Genomic DNA, 24089 nt, shown 5'->3' on the forward strand with positions numbered 1-24089 from the left:
AGAGATCATGCAGTTGTTGCCAATAATTTTCTGAAAACAACACCTTGGTGGCCAATAGCAGTCAAAAGGGTGGATGTAGTGTTTAAAATTATTAGGAAGGAAACACAGAGTGAAACAGAAAATATCATAAAGCCAGAGTGCTCACATCTTGAATCTCTCACACAAAGCTCAGCAGCAGCCTCAGGAAAAAACAAGGCTCTTCAGCTTGGAAGAGATACCTTTGTCATGAAAACAACAGAATTCTACCAAATCAGGAAAGAGACTGCAGGAAGTGAACAGAGAGTGACAAGCCGTTATTTCTCATGTCAGGAAAACTGAACAACCCCATGTTTTTGCTGCAGTTAATATGTAGCAGGCATAAAACAACAAAGCCACTTTCTTTGAAAAGGCATAGCTGGTGGAACTCATGGCTACAGGGGATCCAAGCACACACATGTCCAAATAAAAGCAAGTGCATGAAGGACAGAATTAAACACAAAGTTTTGGATGTATCTTCCTTCCTACCAAAAGCAGGATTTGCTCTCTTTCTCCTACTCTCATTAACTGTCTGCCACCTGTCCCTATTACACAGAGAACATCAGGCTACATTATGTTGTCTAATCCAATGTGGTGACACTTACATACCTCTTGCTCTTCTCTGCCAATCCCAACCTGAGAGTTCTTCAAGCTGTCATATGAGGCTCTTGTTTTTCTGTCCAGCCCTGAAAATGTTTCCTTCTGAGTAGCTTTTAAGTCTCACTGATGAGACCAAAATACTGTCAAATTAATTACACCCATCAGAAGTGATTATTTAATTTAAAAATTGCAGTTGGAAAAGCAATTGCAAAGATGGAGATTCCAGCTACCAAGAAGTGCTAGATACCCTTTGCTCCTGATGATCAAAAGCGGATGCAATACTGGCAAACAGGACAGTCTTTGAGCACCAATAAACAAGACAAGCTAAGAACAGAAAGAGCTGATCTCCAGTGCTGCAAGGATTTGGCAGTGTGCTTGTCTTCTGTTTATAGAAAGCATAATGGCAGCATACAGCCCTGACAGGGACTGAGCAGAGGATTTATGCACTGTCTGCACTATATAAACCTGCTTGATGTGCCACTTAGCTTTTACAATGCCTTGCAAAAAACGGAGAAAAATATAACGCAGATCTTGCACCTTCTCCTTCAAAGTATTATTGCAAAGGACGAGGATCCGAGGTACCCATCAGCCTACCACTAAATACATCTTGCTTGTTCCCCAAAAAACGAATGCTTCAAACTAGAGTAGAAAAATAGTAGTGGAACAGGGCAACCCTAAATTTAGATTCCTTCTTCATGTGTATACAACCGAAGGTGAAAGCTGGGCATATAAGCATTTAACCAGTTGATTCTGAATACTGAGGTACTTTTAGATCTTTTAAATTATTTACAGGACTAAAAGGGTGGTCAAACATGAAAAATATGCCCAATTATTAAGAATAAAAATAAAATAAAAAATAGATCATGCTTACTTTCTAAAAATATCTACAGTACTAAGCACACATTTAGCTATAGCAAATGCCTGAATCTTCAAGCACCCAAGCAGTGCTTACTCTAAAAGCTCTCACTGTTTGAATCCCCATTTGTTTTGTCCAAATGCAACACTTAGATTGTATTTTAAAAATACTCCACAGCATAAAGTATGAAAGTGTGTCTGAAATTATTTACTCTCCTACCTGCTTCTTTTAAAATAGAATGAGAAAAAATATAAGAACTTTCTTTTCCAAGCAATTTCATTCATTGACTCGTGACCATTAACAGCATTTACAGCCCTGTAAATCATAATCAGGATAATCAAATCCTGTGCTTTGGTGCAGGAGCTGATCTCCATAGGAGCTGGGAAGAAATTTTCTCCCATCTGCTGCACTGCACAGTTGTAGAGGTGCATTGTCAGTACAATGGAAAGTCCACCCTATGTGAATAGTGGTGGCAGAATATAAGGCTTTGAATGCCAAAAAAAGTGAAATGACAAATTCTATGTGATTGATGAGAAATCCCTATGAAGCTTTCCTACTTGCTGCCAGACTCTGCTGCTGTGCTGTGCACAGACCACGAGACCACTGAGTCTATGACTTCCAGGACAGTCTAGACAGTACAGCTACAGCAAGGCAGACAGAAATAAAGAGGAATCTCTTTCCTACCAAGTCTGAATTTTAATTTCTCCTGTTGTAAACAGCTCCTTGACTGACTAATCTTACCCCCAGCAAATATAATTTGATTTTACTGTTGCCATATATGTAAACATAATATGAGAAAATCATGGCATTAACATTATTAACTACTAACAAAATTATATTCCTCAAGTAAAAGCTGGAACATAACTTAATTTAATCTAATACATTCCATGCACACAGACACACACAGACACATATATATACACTCACACCAAAATAACATTAATTTAAACATCATGTTTCTGAAATCCACTAATCCAAGGTCAGTATACACAGGATTGAAAACTGCTCTTGAACAGCATTTCTTTGTCATTCTATTGTATTTGTCTATTACTACAGGAAAACAGTAAGCACAAATATTTCAGAGAAATCTGAAATTGGGAGGAACTTATATTTCAATACCCCATGTAAAATAACAAACTAAAACTAGAAGTTTGCTGTATATGCAGGAGCAATACCAGTGACAGCTATAGCCCAACCCAGGACCATAAATATTTAAGTGCCAAATTGAACCTCCCACCTCCTGACATTGCTACCCATACAGTTACCACGGGACACACGTGAGCTGCACAGCAATGTTCCATGCCAAGAACCACCAAAGATGTCAGAAGGAAAAGGGTGAGTTGGTGACCAAAATCCTCATCAAAATGCTGTTTTAAGAAAACATAATTCTGTTAAGCACAGGTAGAGCAGCTTCACTACTGGCTTAGTGATCCTTCTTACAGACAACATTCCTTCTGCTAGGAAGCTCCAGCTTCCCTGTGAGTCAATGTCATGGGGATGAAGCTGAGTGCTGGAGTTGGTCTGTCATTAGTGTTGCTAAATGTGGGGCTCAACCTATCACACAAATATGCATGGTAAACTTGAGACAAAATTTACAAGAGCACATTTCGAAAAAAGCTGCTGAAATCCATGTGAGTGCTCCACACTGTCCTTAAGACACACATTCAAGCAGCTGAACATGAAATACCAGATCTGTAAAATTTTAATTTTATTCCTAAATATTCACATTCTTTCTTTCTCCCTGAAAGAATTCATAGAAAATTGTGAGTTTACGTATTCATCAAAATACTCCTTCTTTGTATCTGTATGAGTACTCAGACTAGAAAACCCATTTAAAATTTTATTAACTTCCACATTTACTCAAACAGCAACAGGACAGGGGGTGGAAGAAAACAGGTATGGCATGGAAGTCCCAGCATCTGAGTGACTATCCCAGCTTTTGAAGCAGCAACAGAAACGCATCCTTCTAATTAGAAATTACTGTTTCAAGAACAACAGTATGTACTTAAAAACAGCATTTCAGGTAGTTCACTTAATATTGCATAAACATACTTTGTACTAAAGCTTTTTTATAGAAGTGAAATTAAAGGAACAGTTTAGGTATGTGCATGTATAAGCAAAGCAGCCTGTGTATGTGTGGGTGTGTAAATACCATATACCCAGATGCAAACCTTCAATGCATTAAGTAAACTTCAGCTCTATACCTTAGTACTCAATTCTGAGTCTGGTTACCTTCCGGATTGCTAAGTCTTTCTAAATTAGAACAAGCAATTTCTCTTTGTTTTACCTAATATTTGAAAATGGCAAAAAAGTCCCATGGGTCACTGAAAATTATCCCTTCATTCCTGCCGCCTGTTTCAAGTCAGTCAAAACATTCCAGACTTCAAAAGGGGGCTTTGCCTGCTTAGGCCATTTTGGTGTCCTTCTATGGTTGGCCTATGAGGGATTGGTTATTTGGATAAATTAGTTTGTGGAGCCTGCTGGCCTTCTAGAAGACCTCAGTGTCTGACTGCAAATTAGTTCTACCGAACATGTAGAAATCCCTGGGCAGACAAGAAGAAATAAATGGTGATAAAATCTAATACTACAATGTTTGTAATGCGATTTTATTCTGCTCTGTAGCTTGTAAGCAAACCTAATGTTGAATTAAAAATTTTCAAATATAAAAATGTCCATGAAAGCACAAAATCAGATCAGTATCCGAGTCACAGAAGAGGAGGCTGGATGCCAACTTTAAAGTTAAGCTTCCCGCAGGAATCTTTTACAAGAGCAAACAAAAAACCTCCTGGTTTTCCACAAAATCAAGTAGGTATTTACATTACAGATGCACCCCTGCTTAAGCCAGGAAGTCACACAGTTGAATTCGGCTGGAGCTTGGGCTGTGAATAAACTGCTATGCAGTCTTTTAGTGCATAGTTGTACAACTGCCTAAGGAGAGTTTATCCTTAAGGAAGAGAAGTCAGAGAGCCAAAACTAACAAACATGGCTCCTCGAGCGGAACAATGGTCCAGAAAACCTAGTAAAAAAGAAAATAAACTTCACTGGCAGTTTGCTTTTTACTGTTAAGGGCTAAGCTACAACTTCATCAAGACTTTCAAGAAGAGATTCCACGCAGAACAGTTGCACACAGTGCACTTATATCATGGCTGGAAAAGTCAGATGGACTGTGTATTTCTTATATACCTATTTTTACAAGGTTGTCTAAAAATGCCTCATGCCATTACAAAGAATTTCCACCTCTCTGAGGAAACAGACATTTGTAACCAAGGTAAGTGGTGCTATCTATTGATGGACCCCAACAGAACCCCTGCAAGGTGTCTGTGACCTTGAGGAATATGCCCAACGCTACAAACTGTGGGTAGCAGCACCTCCATCAGTGCTGCAAGCACCATTGTCTATGGCACTGTAGGATTTCTGCCGCCAATTAGGAAATGTACATTTTAAGTGACAAGAATTCCTCCGTGGTGTTACTGCAAACCCAGATGAATGAAGAGTTTGTAGTGAATAATGTTGTCAAACTGTCCACAAAGAGCTCACAATTTTCAGGAGTATTTTCACTGAAATGTTTTGAAAGAAAAAATTCTACCAATAGTTACTGATTGAGCAGTTGCTATAGACGGCCTAGCAGCAGCTCATTTCAATTTGGGGAACTTAAATACATCAGCTAGTTCCGGCTGTTCATTCTTTTTGACACTTACTGAGTGTAATAAGTGGGTTTTGTGGCTTATGTTTCCAATATTCTACCAATTGCAGATTGGTAGGGGAAGGGGAGTGGGAAGGGTGCAGGCGATTACATTTTATGGGCTCAGTTACAGATTGCAATTGCATGGTGCTTGCTGGTTATTGCCTTGCAGAGCTTTCCAAAAAGGAAGTGTGTCACACATTTCTTCAGAACAGGAGGGGAACGCAGAAGGGAGAACAGTACCATGCCAGTCTTTGAGAAAAACTAAGCAGCACATACACGACCTTCACAGTGACAATGCTGTAAGTTTTCAACCAAAGGTAAAATACTTACATTTTCACCTTTCTTCCTCACAGACTTTGTTCCCTAATGTGACAAACGGGTAATGTGGGTGAGCATGACAACAGTGTCATTGATGATGCTGCTCAAATCTGGAGGTCATGTCTGGCTGTCTCCAGCCATGCCTGCAGGCACAGCCATGCCACCACCATGGCAGTGGCCTCTGAAACCACTCGAGAGCTGTGCTGCCGGATCCTGGCTTGCCTTGAAACAAAATGAACTTTCTAGCCCTTCTGGTAGTGAAGATAACCTTGAAAATGTGAAGAGAGTGTAATCTGATGCCTCAGTAAGACTGCAAGGAGCTTGAAACAAAGACAGAGAGATGTGAACTGCCCCAGCCATCTCTCTCTGGGCCCCACGGACTCAGCATTTCTGTGGTCGTGGAGTCTGGCATCTTTCCAAGATTCCACAGAATCTCGCATGTTTGCTGCAAAATTCATTATTTTGCTGCAGCCAGGTGCTGGATGTTTTTTGGTTTGGGTTTTTATTTTCCCCCACCCCCTTTCTTGCTGAAACCAGCTACTTGCTGTGTGTCTTTCCACTGGTGGAGGTATGAGGTGAATTTGGGTGCAAAGTGGAGGTCTCGGGTACGTGGCATGGGGTTAGCAGGAGAGAAGTGTCCAGTGAACAACAGGGAGGAGAAAGAAGTTGGAAATATGCAGCCAGGCTGCCCAGAGCGCTGACTGAAAGCTGAGGTTTGGGGGCTGTGGGGGGAATCAGAGAAGATTAACTGCTGGAGTGGACCAAGAGCACCTCCTTTTTTGGCTCATTGGGTACACTGTTTGGATCTAACTTGACTGCCGAGGGCCTCAGAGCCTTTGCTCTGTTTTCCAGATGGGCAAACTCCATCATCAAAAATACTCGATGCTGGAAATACTTCTTGGTGTACAATTTTGCAACGAGAATTTTCAACTATGAGCCTGGACAGGGCAGGAATGAAAATTATTTTATGCTATATAATAACTCAATATCGCTACCAGAGAGAGAGTTATGGAAGAAATGCCCTCCAAAATATGCCCAGAGGGTGTAGTAATTGCTGAAAACACATCAATATTTACTTGTGAAAATTTTCTTGTGCTGAGTTTTGTAAATAAATAAACACCATGCATTCTTTAAAAAAAAAATCATAGACAAATCAAATGAAAATAAAATACCTGCTGACCTCTACAATGCCCTTTTTGAGTTGTTTTTTTTTAAAGCCATCATCAGGGTACCTCTAACCACCTGGGTTATCTTGCTGCATCTTATCAGTGTTTGTCTTGTTTCTAGGGCTTTCAGAGCATTTCTTGGGCAATGGATTCATGCCAATGCCAAGTTTGGAACTGGTAGACTTGGACTACCACAAATATAAGCCATGATAATTTTGCATACATTTTTTGAAATCAATTTAGTATAAGATGTACTGTTCCCCATTCTCAGTCTCCTTACAATCAGAATTTCTGTAACACCCAAAATGACATTTTCATCTCAAAAATAATTAAAACAAGAAGTTGTTTTTTTATTTCTCAGGTATATTTGAGCAGTGGGACTTGTTGCAAATGACTGGCAGGCAGAAAAGCCCCCTCAGGATGGTGAAGAAAATGTGAATTAAAAAAATCCAACCATTTGCTTTAGCTTGATGAAACATGAGTGAACCATCTTTGATAGATACATATATCATTAGCAAACAAGCTTCAAAGTCTATTTTGGACTTGGAAAGAAAGAAACAGAACTTCAGTGAAATTTTCAGACAGGATAATACACTGATATCCTCTGTCTAGCCGGCCTCAGATTTGTGTTGTGCTTTCTCAAGCACCTGCAAGGCAGGAGCAGATGTAATGTTCAAGTTTGCAAGCCCAAGTGTGAAATTCAGCTCCTACAGAATGCAAACCAAGGACATGACAGCACCATTAGAACCATTTCTCTATTAGGAAATGGCTAAAGTACTCTCTCAGCTGTATGAGTGTAACAGAAGAGCAGAAGTGAGTTTACTGGGTTCTGCACACATCCACACTGACAGGCTGTATTCCCATCTGCAACATCATCCTCTTCCTCAAACGAGAAATCTTGGCCAAAGACACTGCAAAGAACTTACACATCTTCTCTCATACACTGTTGTCTGATACCTTTCTTTTAATTTTCCTTTATGTTCTCCTCTGGTACTCTCTGTTGTCCATCTAGCTCTGTCTTCCTAAAACATTATCCACCTTCATTTCTCAGTTGTTGAATAAAGCTCCTCCCTTATCCACATGTACCTGAATTTGCTTCCACCATACAGTTTGCATGGGCCAGTTGCAAAACTAAATTACCTTTTAACTGGTATTTGTAGGGAAGTACCCTCTTTTCCTATGGACTAGCACCAGATTTTAGAAGTCACTGCACGTGTCTAGGATCTTAAATCCGAAACAGGTTTTGGTTTCTGGTTTCTAATTACAGAGTGCTAATCTATCTCTCACCCTCTCTTTTTTTCTATGCACACACACAGAGCAAAATAAACTAAAACAGTGCTAACACCATCATCTTTATTTTCACCCTGACTATTTTGCCTTCTGACTACTGTTTTTAGGAAATCTCCCTGCTGGTCAACTGACTGTTGCAAACAGTTATGTCCAGTTTTGAATGACTTTAAGTGAGACTTAATTGAAGGATCTGACTCCAGGGTTTACTACCCCAATTTTAAACCTCTCCAATGACACTGCAGTCAGACGAGTCACACCCTGCCCTGTGTCATGTACCTTTGGGCACTCCAGTCCTCATTTGCAGAAGCCTGAGTGCTGGTCAGTGCAGTGGATCTATTCAGCAGTTAGTGCTTTAGATTTTGATAATCCTGATAGCATCAATGACTACCACCCACTTGGGTAATGAGAAGGGAAACTCTGAGCAGATGAAGTGTTTTACAGGCTCTCTGGACTAAGCGGTGAAAAGAAGGAATGGAATTAATAACCCAAACAGGAGTGCTGGTGGTGCCAAACCATGAACAAATATTTCCCTTAATACTCCTGTTATGTTAAGCGACAGTTACATTTGTCATGTATGCTCCAGCATACAATTACCTGGCCCAAACCCTCGACAGCACACGAAGCCCAGGCTATGCTGGGCACAGAGAGGGGAAGTATTGCAGGGGAAGCCACAGAAAATCCTGACAGCATCAGGGAAAGGCTTTTCATGCATGGAGGAAAGCCTGACTCCAAACAGAACGAGGAGCTTGGGTGGTGCTGAAATCTCTGGCAATGCAACTGCAAACAGGACCATCCATGTTTAGTGCCTGCTGGTAACCATGGCCACCCTGTTCCCTAAAAGTTAACTGGTCCTGTTCACACATGGCGCTAGCAGCGATGGATAAATACCCAAATGTACACATAACGACAAGACTGTGGAACAAATGAACATTGGAAAGTAATCAAAGCCATAGTGCTTCAGACAGCAAAAATTACACTACACATCAAGTGGAACAAAAACATGCAGCACAACAGGCTTATTATTAAGGGGCTTGGTTTTTTCTGCTCTGTTGCTACATGAAAACCTAGTGGAAGCATCAGGGAAACTAAATACAGAAACACAGAATGCAAAGGGAAGAGTGAGAGATAATATAGAGAGTACTTTCAAATGCAGAAAATAAACACATCAGAAAAAATGCAGGAAATAAATCTAATTAAATTTACTAAATACTGTTTTTGGACTTATTTTACAACTGGTAAAAATGAGGCAATTTCAACATTCACAGTTTCTCTTAAACAATTCAGAATAACAGCATACATGCAGCATTTTGAATTTGCCTAAGTGCCAAGAATGATGTCACAAACTAAACTAACAAATCCAAAAAACACAACTAACAATCTGACTGTGCATGAAACATTCTTAATTGTGCCTGATAATTTGCAAAATTTCTCGTTATTGTGACTCTATAAACAGGTATTTTCATGATTAACAATGCTGCTACATTTTTTGCCACTTTTTTAAGACTTTCCAGCTAGGAGTTGCACTCACTTCTCCCAGAAGCAGTATTTGCATACATTCATATAGGCAAAGAGAAATAACTTCAAATAATGGGATGAAAACTCTCTAACAGATAAAAATGTTAACAAAATAAATGCAGCAGGCCAAATATTGCCTAAAGAAAGCAACAACCATCATTTTGTAATACAAATCAGTGAAGACAAATATTTTTAAAGCTATATTTCATTTTGTTTTGCTTTAACATAAGCCTCCATCTCTCAATTAATTTCATCATTCATGCTTCTTCCAATCACTAAAAGTGCATGTAGCTCTCTAAGACTTTCATCCACTTGGTTGCCACAAAAATAATTGCCACTTTAAAAGCTGCAACTTTTTTTCTCAGGACTGACAAGTTGTTTACTTACAGACTTCCCATTTATTCCCTCGGGGTCTTCCATTGAAGATTTCTCCTTCCAAATTATATACGGGCTATTAGCTACAGGGAGGCTCAGACAGTCCTAGTACACACACACCTGTGGAAAAGACAGTACCACATCGTTGGATTAATTTGTTGGCATGAAACTAGGAGCTGATCTTCACTTCTGTGACTTTCCAGTAACTAACAAGTATTCACAAGTTGGGAGCAGTTGTCTTTGAAGAATTGAATCAATCTTGAAAATAAATACATAGCTGAGCTGTGTATTGCAAATCCATGCAAGCCAAAAGCAGGCAGCGAGAGCCCCGTCGTGCTCACTGTCAGCAGAAGAATAAAAGGCAGCCAGGAACTCTTCCACCACCACTATTTCTGTGCCAACAACACATCTCTTCTTTTTTTTTTTAATTTTTTTTTTCTTTAGGAAGCTCAGCCTTCCCCTGATATCTATCAATGTCAATCGTACTTTAATGCTAAGAGGAAATAATAACAAAGAAATATGATTGCAGACTGAGCCAGGATAAAAAAGAAAATCCACAAAGTTTTCAAACATTGCCCTCAAGCTAAGGATATTTTTATACTAAATCTCTTCAAGTTTACATTAGGTCACAGTCCTAGGCCCCGTAAATTATAAATACGGGATCCTTTGTGTTCTCTCACCTACAGAAAGGGTGCTCTTTGATGTTAAAGTAACAGTGAAGTACCAAGATGAAACAACAAAGGCCTACCCTCCTGAACAGATATCAACCCAAAATATTGTTTCCTTCCACAGACAATTTTCTTTAGAATAAAATGCTATAAACTTCTTAAAATTCAGAATTATTGGCATAATTCAAACAAACCCAGCTAAAATCTTCATCAGAAAATTGGCACGTTTTTAAAATACGTGGGGAAAAATGCTGTCAATAAAGAATAAACATGAAAATCTGATTTTTTAAGTGTATATATATATACACACACACATATGTTATATACACGGAAATGTGAATAGCACTTTGCTCTTCTGTGACAGGCAAAGATATGAAGATAGTCAGTTTGTCCTAAGACCACTCTGCATATGAAACACATATAATTTAGGATCAGGATCCAAAATCTTTATCTTTCTACCTGGACAAGACTCTAGCAAGAAAATAAAAAAATCCCTTCAAACCCAGTTTTTTGGACACTATTCATTGCACACATTTGGCTACTTCTATAAAATCTAAGCATTAAGAAAATGTTAACAGGTCCACTCCACACCCTAAGGAAGATGCTAATATGAACCATGCCTCTGCAATGCATCCACTCCCTACTTTCTGGTTTACAATTGAGAGATCAAATCCAGTCCTGCTCCTGCTGAGAACAATGGCCAATCTGCAATATTTCTATGAAATCACAGTTTGGTGTTCATATTTGCGCTGACACAAGATTATAGGTTAGAAAATGATTCATGGCTTCAAAAAGCAACAATTAAAGTTAGGGAGGGGAAGTACATGAATGTCTTCTAGTGTAAAAAAATAGTAAAGAGAAGAAAACAGCTCTCTAACAATGCCCCACTCCTAAGCAATGACTGACATCTGTTACAAAAACTCTTTTATTGCAAAATTCAATAAATGGAAAAACCGCACAAACTGAAAGTCTGCCACTTCAGCGAGGGAATAAAATGCAGCCTTTTCTAATGGAAAAATATTCAAAAGTCAATTGATGTAATGCTGGTGTGGATGACCTGATGGATTTTCAGATCAGCAGTGCTCTCTTTACTAATGGAAAGAAAACTTTACCAAGACTGGTAATTTTCTATTGAAGCCCAGAAGGAAAAAGCATATATGTTTTAATGTATATTATAGTTCAACCATAATTTGGTGACCTAACTTGCAGGAACTACTGCAGCAAATATTTTCTCTCTCTGTGAAAGATTCCTATAACACAGCAATGTTAAAAGAGCCCACTCTTGTAATTTCTGCTCTGACATATGCTGCTCTTCATGTCACTGCAAAAGAGGTTTACAAAAATCTCCTATATATATCCACCCACACTGCTAGGGGCAAAGACTTGCCTTTCTCAGAAGACACCAGAGACCTCTGGCAGCAGAATCAAGTCGCAGTAACATAGGGCTTAGATGTTAATACAGAACAGCTGACCTACAATACAATTAAGTAATTTTAATTTTGAAAAATTCAACTTTTAAACAAGAGCAACTTAGTTATCCTTACTCTAATTGTCATCTTAGGTTATTTGTAACTTTTTGTAAAGCTTAACAAAAACTAATTAAATTCCCTTGAGTTGTCAATGTCTCAAAAAATACATCTAAATTACATAGAGTATCTATTACAGAGAAGTTGTTATATACAAAATGTGCCATCGAATATGAGTAGGACAAAAATTCAAATTATTGAAAAAGACAAGATCTAAATTGAAGGGAAGTCATGAAAGTACATATCCCCTTTTATTTTTCTCTACTACTTTGGAAGTCATTTGCTTGGTTAAATATTATTACTATTAAATACACGACGATATTAAGAGTCCCACCAGCTAAAGAAGTACTGTTGCACCAGGCATGACAACCAGCAGTCCTCTTTCCAAACAGCTATTACCATTTTAAAGGGAATAAAAAACCCCACAAAGAACTACAGAAAGTGGTTTACGGGGGATTTTTATCCCCTCCTTTCTGAAACATCAGCCAACGCTGTGCAATTTCCCCCACACACATGGATGTGAACATTGCCTTTGCCACCAGGCACAGGGCGGCTGCCAGCCACTCCCAGCCACGCTGCAGAGGTGGCCAGGAGCTTCAATAAGCTCCTTGTCCTGGAAGGGCTGTCCCCACCTGAGAAACTGCAATATCCAGTGGCCAAACACCCAGGAAGTGGATGTTAAACACAGCCTCTGAGAAATAATCTCTCACGGCTGGAAGGTACCAGTGGAGACTGACCATGTGCACAGAGAGTATCAAACATGAGGGTGACTAAAAAGTAACTGGCTGTGGCTTACCCCTGGCACCTAGACACCTACATTTAAGGACAAGGAACCTGATTTCTTATGCTTGCTGAGCTGTTCTGCATAAAAGCTTTGCATTTCTCATGAAAGACCTACACTGCCACTAATGCACATCCTGGAGCTGTCCCAGGGCTGCTGTAACACACCTTCAGCTGCACTGAGCCCCTGGCCAAACTCACAGTGATCAGAAACAGCACTCACACAACACCTTGGGCTACCTTACCCCTTCTAGCAAGGAGAAGGAATTAAACTTTTTATCCTGCTCCTGTGCCACCAGCAAAATCAATCCTGTCTTACAACCTCCCGGCTGATTATGCCATTGCAAAGTCTCCAAGATGAGGTCATTTTTAGTGCCATCAGTGGTTTCTGCTCTGCTCTTATTTTCTTATGCTTTCTCAGGAATGGGTAGGATTTTTCTAGTAACACCTTGAAAAATTTCTATCTCCCCAAACTAAACACATTTGTTAGGAGAAACAAAACCCAAAAAGCTACACATGCTTTATCTTTTGGTAGAGAAAACTTAAAAAAGAGATTATGAGGCTGGGCAAAATGGCTTTTCCTTTTTACCCCGTAGATGATAGCATGTGGTATTTTACAGTTAATGTGAGGGAACTCAATGGTTTTAATTTTAGGTGCTATATTTGGTAAGTTTCCTTTTTAGTACTTTCTAAAAACTCCCTACGGTCACTCCATTCCCAGGTAGGTCTCTTGTCCTCCACCCCCACTTCCTTTTTAGGTGTTAAATTTGGCAGATAACCTGGGCAGCATTTAGAAAACAATTATTTCCAAATGCTGGGAAAGAAAGTTGCCAAGTGTAACAGCTGAAAACCAAAGACAAAATGAAAAAAAAAAAAGAGGAAGAAAATAAAACGGAAGGGGGAAAGGTATTTTTAGAAAATGAAGTTTAGTAGGGACCTTTCAGCAGCTTTATAAACAATTAATTCTGGGGCTGCGACTGAAGACCACCTCTGATTCAGCCTGGAATGCCTGCAGATGCAATACAGCATCCTGCCTTCCAGTGAGCCTCAGGGACACCAGCAAAACAGATGGGTGCCCAGATGTATGGGACCTAACATGCACATCTGCTGGAAGGCATCCCACACCAACTGCAGTGCTGACACTGACCAGACACAGAGTCTGGGGGTGTGAAAACCCACAAACCTCTCTGTGGGCGTGCAGCACATAGGTAACACACTACAACAGCACGGGAGGTAGGTCACAATTTCTGCATCCCCACAAACATCCATGCTCATCTTAACAGATCTTTTTTTCCCACTACCATTGAGCAGAAATGTGTGGAGTATTGGGACTTGTGGCTGAAGTAAACCTGTGGGAGAGAGGGCTGAAAATTTTCAGTTTTATTGGTAAGCTATTCTTTACATAAATACAGAACAAGCACTCTGGTGTCCTGGATAGGCATGTTTAAAAGTCATGGCAATTACACTCACTGTCAAGTCTAGGTCAGCACCAAAGTAATCTCATTCTTTATAAGTAAATAATATAAATTAAATATCAATTTTTTTCTATCTAGGTAATAACTTTTAACTTTATTTTAACGATTAAAACTATGGTGTTTCCCTAAGATTTTTAACTTCACTGGGAAGTTATGTTTTTGGCAAGGAAACATGAGGTCTCATCTGCCTACACAGGAATCTCACTGGATGTTCGACCAGAATAACAGAAGAGACTCACAGAGCCAAAGGAAGTAAGAAAAAGGTAGGAAAGAAGCACTATGAGCACAAAAAAATACATCACAGGCAAATTATATCAGTGACAGACTGGGAAATACATCTGTGCTACTTTTTGAATCCTGATTACATTTATAAAATTGCTACTACACTGCAAGCCTAAGCATGTTTGAAGGAACTATTCAACAATAGAGTTTGTGCCTCATTTCTCCCATGTACCATTAAATCTAACATGAAAAAAGTGTTGAGAACACAAGGGCCAAACTACTGGTTGAGACCAACAATACTCCTGTTGGTGTCTCCAACAACAGCCATAACGGGACACAGAAGAGCAAGAACAGAACAAGCACATGCCATTTCCATGGTGTTTTCCCAGTTTCTTCCTATTTCAGTTCAGAGGGTTTCCTGAGACAGATGGAGTTCATCTGTCTAGCGATCCTCAGCATAGCTCTCTCAAGTACTTGTCTATTCTCCTCCTGAAACCTATGTATATTTTTTTGGTTCCTAGCAATTCTGAACATTTATTTTTGGGGGAATTACTGAGAACTGAACAAATTTTTCTTGGAATTATCTTAGATGCCAAGACCTCATTTCTGAAAAGTGAGGGTCACCCCAGTGTCCATCACTTGCTATGTACAGCTACAACCATTTTAACTGAGGTTTAGCAGTTCACATTTATCTCTGCAGAATTTGTCATTTTATTGTCTAGTGACTTGTCTCATAAGGTACTTGAGCAGTTCTTCACCACCCTGCTATTCACCTCAAGTGGAAGCAACCTAGAAAAATTATTCTGCCTGATTAGCACACTTATTCAGACTCAGATATTTAGAGAAAGTGGAGTGAGGATAACAGAAAATTCCTACCTGAAGAAACAAACAGAGGCAAGAGACTTTTATGGGAATCTGCTGGTTGCTAATTTCAGCAAGCTCAGAAGAGCTCTCTGGTCTCCCAGCGTTGGAAGAGATGGTCAGATAGAAAGAAACTTCTCCTGAGGTGGACAAAGAAGCCTGACAATTTAGTGTTCAAAAGTTAGGGAGCACTTGGGAAAGACAATAATATAAGACTGGAGAACTGAAAAAAAATGAAGCAAATAATTTGCCATTGCTTTTACAGGATCTAAATCTGAAATATAACTGCTTCCAAAACTGTCTTGATGAAGTCTTTGTGTTGCTTCCTGCATCCAATGGTCAGGAATGGTTTTGAGCAGGAATTAGGACCTGGTATGTGCATCAGGTATGGAACCTGGTACCTGCAATGGGCAGATTTCTAAATTCAATCTCCCTGGCACAAACACTCAACAGGGCGCCTCAGTCAGGAAGCTCCACAAAAGGCTAAAGTGGGAGACATATACATAAAAAAAATTTAAAGCAATAATGTTATTCTAAAAGTAGAGCTCTCCAAACATAGCAAAAGATCATATTTTTCATTGAATACTAAATGCACACAAAAGTCAAGCTGTAGAACGTTAAAATTATACTGACTACTTGCTTGCCAGAATTTCTTTTCTAAATTACTTACAAAATTAATACTATGTTAAACTACCCAGTAGGATCAACTTTATTTGTATCTGAAATGCAGATTGAAACTATTCCGCAGAAAAACACAGTAACAGCTTAGGACAGGAAATAAAGAACATTCTTAAGGTGAAAACATAAAAATTCTGCTTTTAAAAATTAATAAAATTACCATTTACAAGGTGAACTCTGCCTCAAATAAGGATTAAACATCTTTGCTCTTAGCATTCCATATGATCTTCATCATCAAAAAGTCAGAAGTTCCCTGCTTTTATTTATGTATCATTAACAAAGAACAAAACCAGAATGCAACAGCCAATTCCTTTGTCGTAATTTCTTTGAGCAATAAATCTATTTTCTGCTTTTTATGTGTCAAACACACTACAAAAGGTGTGGGGGGATCCACAGATTAACACTATTAGACTAAGTGTCATGGTTAATAAAGAATATGAAATAGGTACAAGAAAAATGTTGAGCTACAAATCATAACATGCAAGTGGAATACTTGCCTAGCTCAGGAAAGAAGTGTAAGATGCTTTACAAACAAAGCTTGCTTTCAACCCGTGTGGTTCTGTACAATGTTTCGAATGAGCAGTAATTATATATGTGCTTTAAGAAGCCTTTCTATGCCTATTATAAATTTAGATTAAAGGTAGGGCATTAGTTATTATTTTACATATGCTTTTAAAGTAGTTTGTAAAATATATGCAGTCTATAAAAGTTTGTGGTCTAACAACGAGCAACTGTACTGCTTCTGCATAATACAGTGCAAACAGGTAAAAGTTTGCTAGTTATAATTAATACAGGTCACATGTAAATGTTTTAAGGTTTACACAGAGCAATTAAAGCAATTTTTCTCCAGGTGAAATGTTTTAGTTTTATAATTTTTTTAACTTTTATTTATTTTTTAAATAGATCAGATACATTTGATTCTGAAATTGCAACAGCCTTCTTTAAAACCTAGCTTCCCCCAAGCTCGTAAAAGCATTCAAGTAAAAAAGAGTACCAGCAGTAGTGGAAGTCACAGCACTGCGGAGAGCAGAAAAATCCACCCAAATAGGATGGGTTACAGAAAGCATGGATACAAGGGAGTCATCCTGGCTATGGAAAGTTAATGTTCAACCAGGAAACTCACAGGACAAACCTTGGCATCTCCTAGTGAGGGGGACCCAAGCACCGGGTTAGGGTCAGCTGAGGTCCCACGCTCTATGAGAACCACCCAGTTGCCTCTGGACTCACCCTGCCCTAAGGAGCAGTGTAGCTGCTCTGGCACAGAGCCATGTCTCTGGTGTCTCCATGTGAGTGCCACTTGCAGATGTCACAATGGATCAACCACCAACTCAACGTGCATAGGAGTGACCTTCCTCAGGGACCACCGTCACCAAGGCTAAGGATGCTGCTCTTTTCTTTACCCACAATACAAAAAGAAAACTTCACGGTCTCTTGAGGTAAACCAAAACTTTCATGGTAAGTCACAGCATTCCCATACTGCAAGAAGTATCTTATTTTCAATCTACAAATACTTCTGCTTCTCTTCATGCAGTAGAGGTACCTACTTGACATTAGAGTGACTTTCACTAGCAGGTGCAAGTAGTCTACTTTCTTCGTTTGGACCCATCTCTGAGAATGGGATCTCTTTTAGTCTCTGTTAATTCCAAAGGAAAGAGCATGAATGGTCCTAAGACTGAGAAAATCAGAAGTCTGTAGCACTGAACTGTCAAATCTGTTAATGTGAGATCCAATGGGATATTTAAAAGCACCACATCAGCCTAAGCATCTACAGCCACTTACACTTATTTGTTTGCCTGTTTATACTGCAAGTACCCTTGCGAATTACAGCAAAGTCCAAGCAGCACCTTTAGCCACTTAAATAGTGCTGGAAGCCTGACCCATGGTGACCAGAAATACCCACAATTCACTAAGAGAAAACTATTTTTAAAGCAGAAGCGATACTGTTTTTACCCAACAATGACACCAGCTTTCCTTCACATTTCTGTGCTACATCCTCAAGCTCTTGCCTCTCAGCAGCAACCCCAGGGAAGGCACTGCCCAGCTCCCGGTGGGACCATTCCTGCTGTGAGTGGCTCAAGGGGGGAGGCAGTGCTTGGGACCTCTCTTTCTTTTCTAGCCAGCAGCCACTCCTTATGAAACTAAAACCCCACCAATAAATTGCTGCCAAATTTAGACAATTGGCATTGGAATATTACAGGGGAGGAGAAGAAGATTATTGTATTTATAGGACTACCAGTTCTTTGGAAAACAATGCTGAAAAAAAAATGGTCAAATGCTGTTCTGTTCAACTTTGCCATATCTTTTGCTTGACAGATGACATCCCTCTCCGCTGATTTCTTCCAGACTATGTTTTCATGAAAATGAATTCAGTAACTCATCGTTTTTAACTAATAAAAACTGAAAACTTAAGGATTTGGAACCTTGATAAATAGGTTCTGCTTACACAACTACACAAAGAAACATTATGTGGTTTTTGTCAGCAAAAAATGCACCTAGTCAAACAACAGTATTTAGTTTCAGCTCTCCATGTCTCCAAACTCTATCTACCAATGAGTATGAATTTTATATACATTTATGAAAAATCCAAAACACACAAGAGCAAAACACAGTTGAAATTGTCATTAAATCAGTCTGTCCTCTAGCAACAGCCACACTTGAGTGTTTGCTTATTCTAATAGTCTTGCAATCTTTTTCACCATCACAGCTCAAGATAAAACTTTAATTATTGTTACATGTTACTGACTATAGTAATAAATTAAGTGTGAAAAACAGAACAGACAATAGCTATTATCTATAGAACATGATTTTTACAATTATTATAAAAATAGTTTCATTTATCAAATAATGTTATAGCTAAGTTATTATAAATAATATTTCATAATAAAGGAAAAAGTGAAGAATTAATTACACTGTCATTCTGAACATAATGTTCCACTTTCTTTTGAGAACAGTATAACGTAAAAGATAAAAAAGAAAATTTTATTCACACAACACCATGCAATTCCCTTCAATATTCAGATGATAAAGAGCTCAAACTATTGAGCTGAGTAATTAAAATTCAAAAATTTCAGGAACTAGGCCAATTGCCTAAAGTAGCAGTAGGTGTGACTCGCTATGGAAACAGCATGGGAAGGACAGAGAAACAACTCTGAGTTGGAAAAGCTTTTAAAAGCATATGAAGTACCCAGCTGTGGCCTCCTTGATTTTAAGGACTTTGCACACAATTTCCGTTCTTATAAATAAAAGAGCTTTCTCCTAGCTCACTTCATTATAAGGGGAGCTGCAAAAATGCAGACCCACCTCACAGGGTGGGAGCTCACCTCCGTGATTTTTCCAGGCAGCCTGGCACAGTGGGGACTCTGGGCAGACTGGGGCATTCACTGCCTGCACTGCTCACATCCCCAGCCCTGCCTGGGGTTTGATTATGGACAGCAGCTGCCCCAGCCTGCCCCAAGAACTGCCCCTCTGGGTATCACTCCCAGGCAGCCACAGCTCACTGTCACACTATCAAATCTGGCCAAATTTTTTTTGGTTCAACCACTGCAGCCTTTTCATGGTAGTTTGACCCATATCACAGAACTCAGTGGTAAATTCAGATTTTACTCCCTAGGTCCATGCAGTAGGATTAGCACTCTCAGACAGAGTGAAAAGATATTCTGTGTCACAAAGGGAAAAAAAAAAGAAGCATTAGAAGTGTCCAGACATTTGAGAAATCATTATCTTATGATGTTTGGTATATCAGATTAAACAGTCAAAGATAAAAAGAGTAAAAATGAGAGAAAGGAAAAAACCTCAGGCCTCTTAACTCAATTTAAACTCTTAATTTGCATCACTCTCCCTCTCTCTAAATCTAGAAAAATAAGGTTATTTTGAGCAATAATATTTTTGGATTCTATAATTAAGCACATGAATGAAACAAAGAAAATAAGCTAAAATTCTCAAAATGCACAGGATGCAAAAGTGCCCCAGCTCCTAGCGGACTTGGAGAAACTGTTCAAATGACCTTTGAAGATTTTACAGTTCTCCTGGCAGAGTCCATCCCTCACCTTGCTCATAGTAACAAGTTTTGCAGCACAAGGAAGACAGAGCAACAAACAAGAAAAAGAGTGACTTGCTTCCTCCTTTTTCTTCCTACCCTTTTTGTGATTCAGTTTACATGGGAAGATGTAGCTAATGAAGAAAATTAGGAATGAAACATCACGCTTGGAATAAATAACACAGCTGTAAGGAACCAGTGACTTAGTTTCTATTTAGATGGGTTATAAACAATTTTATTGATGCTATTATAACTTCTACAATTTTGAAGGCTGATGAACCATTCAGAAAGAGTAATCCATACATTTTAAAAGGTTGCTGAAGAGCACACATACTTGCACGTTACCTCACACTGAAATCTATGGTAGAATAAGTTGTGTACAAGCTAGAACGAAGGTTTGGAAGGAATGTATCAAGGCTAGCTTCAAAAGATATGCCAGCTACCTCCATGAGTTGCAGTCCTCAGTTAGGGACATTTCCATACATATTGCCCTTCTGTCTCTTACTTTCTGGTGCAGCTGGACTACCTGCTCTACAACTACTCTGTGATCCTACAACCACCTTCATTATGGTTCATGCTTACACAGCTTTTGGCAGAGAATGAACAGCTCTAATCTGGAAATTGTTTCATAGGGACTTTCCACACACCATTCTTTTTAAAGAACTTCTGACAGCACTGGATGGCCATTTTCTCTTCTTATAACCATGTTTTTATTTTAAAATACTGTGGAAAGTGTGAGTCTTCAAACGTAGCAACTGTCTGGTGCTGCTGTTCATACTGCATTTTGCTACAGCATATGTAACCATAACAGTGTTTTGCTACTAAAAGTCAATGGGAACTACTCTTTGCAATTTAAACACGACACTATGCACCTAGCAGTCTAAAAGGGAAAAAAAAAGCAGCGGAGGAAGCCTACTGCAATATTTTAATAATTGAAGGAAACTCTGATCTTTGACTTTGTGATAGAAAAACTGCCAATTTAAGTATAGTTTTAAAGAACAAAGTATTTCCTGAAAAAAAAAAAAAAAACAACAAAAAACTTTATCTCCAAGTTGAACAACAGGGACCAAAACCATCTCATAACTACCCATATCCATTCATCTTTTTGAAGGTCTTAGGTGATGGCGGGAGAAACAAGAACCCCAGACAGCGAGCTGAGGAAGGGTACACCTGTGGGTGCAGCCCTTCCCCGCTGCCAGTGCTCAGCGCTCTGCTGCTAAAGTGGCGGGATGCGCGGAGCGGAGAGGACAGGAGCTCATCCCGGACAGCGCACTGCCGGCGGGCAGGCAGTCCCTCCGTGCCCGGGACACCGCTGCGGTCGCGGCAGGCGGGGTCGCCGTCGGTGCCCCGGCATCGCTCGCTTTTCCCCGTCCGTCGGAGGAGGAGCTGCTCCGTGCCGGGGAGCCGGACATCTCCCCTGACACTTGCCGTGCTCACAGCCGGCAGCCCCGGGGAGCGGGGCGAAGGCGGACACGCTCGCGCCGCGGCCAAGCTCCCGCAGCTCGCTACCCTCCGCCACAAAACGCACGCGTTCAGCGCTGCCGACGAGCCGCGATGCCTGGCGGCCCCTGGCCGGCACCGTGGCTCCCGCGGCGCCGGGCGAGCCGCGCTCCGCCGCCCCTTCCCCTCCCACGCCGGGGCTCCCGCGGCCTCGCCCCTCCCTCCCCGCGCCAGCCCCGCGCCGCTGCGCGCCCGCGCAACCCCCGGGCTGAGCCGGCGCCTCCCGCCCGGCCCGCCGCACCCACGTGTCCGGCACCCCGGCTGCGGGGGCGGCTCGGCTCGGCTCGGCTCGGCTCGGCTCGGCTCGGCTCGGCTCGGCTCGACTCGGCTCGGCTCGGCTCGGCTCGGCTCGGCTCGGCTCGGCTCGGCTCGGCTCGGCGCGCACTTACTCCGCGGGGCCTCCGGGGCGGCGGCACGGGCCCGGCGGCTCCCCAGGAGCGGCGCCCGGCGGTAAGTTTCGAGGAGCGCGGAGCCGCGCTCGGCGGGGAGGGGTTTCGGGGAGGCGGCGGCGAGGAAACTTCCCTGGAGCGGCTCGACCGCCTCCTCCGCCTCCTCCCGCTGCCGCCGCTGCCGCCGCCGCCTCGCCCGGCGGCAGCACCGCGCCTGCCCGGCCGCGCCGCCCGCTGCCGCCGCTCTCGGCCCGCCGGCACGTACGGGAGCGCTGCTGGCCGCTCCCCGTTACCACCCCAACAACACTCGCCTTTTTTTAATTGTTATTATTTTATTTTTACTTTTATTTCTAAGCATTAAGGTGTTACTAGCGAGGGAAGGATGGGCCCTGAGGAATGCCGGCTTGCTGCTGCGCTGCCGGGAGGTAGGTAAGGCACGCTGCAGGTCACACACCCCGAGTCCACCTGGCAGCTGCTCGCTCTCCTGGCAGCGCCGGGGCCAGAAGGGTGGGCAGTCAGAAAGCTACCGGCAGCATTCCCCGGGCCCCTTGTCGGACACCGCTCCCCACCATCGTGGGTAAAGCCATCACTGCCCTTCAGAAGGCGCAGAACGTGTCAAGGCGTCAAGGTCTGCCTGGAAATGCTGCACCGGGAGAAGCTGTACTAGGTACATGGCACCTAATCCCACGGATTTTGGATCATCCCTAAACTCCGAGCTTGTGCACATCCACCCCTCCTCATTACCCATGAAGAGAGAAAGAATGGGTCAGATTCCATATGCCTTATGCTTCAGGTACAAAGTGACTGCAGAGCAGTGGTAGAACATCCTCTTTGCTTCCCCGTCCCAGAGACATGAACTTAGACCCTGCATAAGGTGTGTAGCACAGGTATCCTAGTGTAACATAGATGAAAGCCCTACTCAGTTTGGCAACCTGGTCCACACACGGAAGCAAGCATAGCTGCTGATTTTTTATTTTTTTTTTTTTTTTACCTATACTGTAAAATGAACAATGCAGTCCAGGCCTCCTCCTCTTCTCTTTCTTCTTCCTTAAACCTGAAGGGGAAAAAAAAAGGTGCCATATCTTCAAGCTCTTCTGTTCCACTTGTCTTCAGCACATACTCTTCCACTATTTTCCCGGCTCTTCTCAGTGTACTTGTATGCCACTTTCAGAAACTAAAAACATCTCTACCCTTAAAGAAATTGAAATTATGTTCCCACAAGCATTTATGTAGATACACAAACAATGCCATTTAATTCACTAGAATATCTAATGTTTGTCCTGAAGGACACAAATCACATGGAATCCATTTTTACTTTTTAACAATTTTAAGGGTTTTTTCCTCTACTTGTTTCTTATCCAGTCCTGCAAATTAAAGGGTGAGAGTTAATTAAAATGTCACACATGGGGCCATGTACACAATACTGGCAGAGATGGAGTCCACATTCTTCTGAAGTTAAATGAATCCATTAGACTGTATTTTTACTTGACAAATATGGGATGTTTATCTGTATATATTTTTAAAATTTTTCATTTTACTTGTATTACTTGAACATTGCATTTCTAGTTCAATATAATTTTAAGATACAAAACAGAGTTTATTTTAATTTCCATTCAGTCCAGTAGTCAAAACTCACCTTGACCCACAACAACGGAATAATGGATTTTTATACTGCAGGAAAGCAGATTAAATTGCTGTAGCATACCTGAGGTGAGAATGTGATCTACAGGTTGTAAAAATTTTTGTTCACAGATTATGAGAAAGACTCAAGAAAGGTGAAGTCACAAGTCCACTTACTACCTTGTAGTGGAATATGTAATGGAGAAGGGCACATGGGATTCCATAAAAATCTCTAGAAGCAAAATGGAAAAGCACATCTCTGCAACATGCTTTGTCCTGGACTTATGGAATAGACATGTGCAGCCCATATTCTACCTTGTACAAAGCAGTTTCTTCAGAATTTTGTGATCTTTGTTGGACTATCCACTCTGTCATGAAGCCTTTTTTCAAAGTCAGGTGTGGGGCTAAGTGTGTGTCCAAATTCTGTCCTTTTTCACCTAGAAATCTTGCTGGTAAAAAAAATTCAAAGAGTTACATTTTCTATGTATTTAGTAATTTTGAGCAAGTAGAAGAG

General features: G+C 40.9%; 1 protein-coding gene across 6 annotated transcripts in view; it reads right to left on the reverse strand.

Moving 5' to 3' along the window:
• EYA1 (EYA transcriptional coactivator and phosphatase 1) overlaps nt 1-9928 on the reverse strand; it is a 148913-nt gene extending 138985 nt beyond the window's left edge. For 5 of the 6 annotated variants that reach the window (XM_085053025.1, XM_085053024.1, XM_085053023.1 and 2 more), the window contains exon 1: nt 9833-9928. In XM_085053025.1, the coding sequence (XP_084909151.1) occupies nt 9833-9865 (33 nt within the window). In that variant the 5' untranslated portion in view covers nt 9866-9928. The remainder of the gene's footprint in view (nt 1-9832) is intronic. The other variant, XM_085053020.1, reaches the window with a different exon arrangement.
• Between the last annotated feature and the right edge of the window lie 14161 nt (nt 9929-24089).

This window comes from Lichenostomus cassidix, chromosome 2 (assembly GCF_008360975.1).
Source record: "Lichenostomus cassidix isolate B80296 chromosome 2, HeHo_3.0, whole genome shotgun sequence".
Lineage (NCBI taxonomy): Eukaryota > Metazoa > Chordata > Aves > Passeriformes > Meliphagidae > Lichenostomus > Lichenostomus cassidix.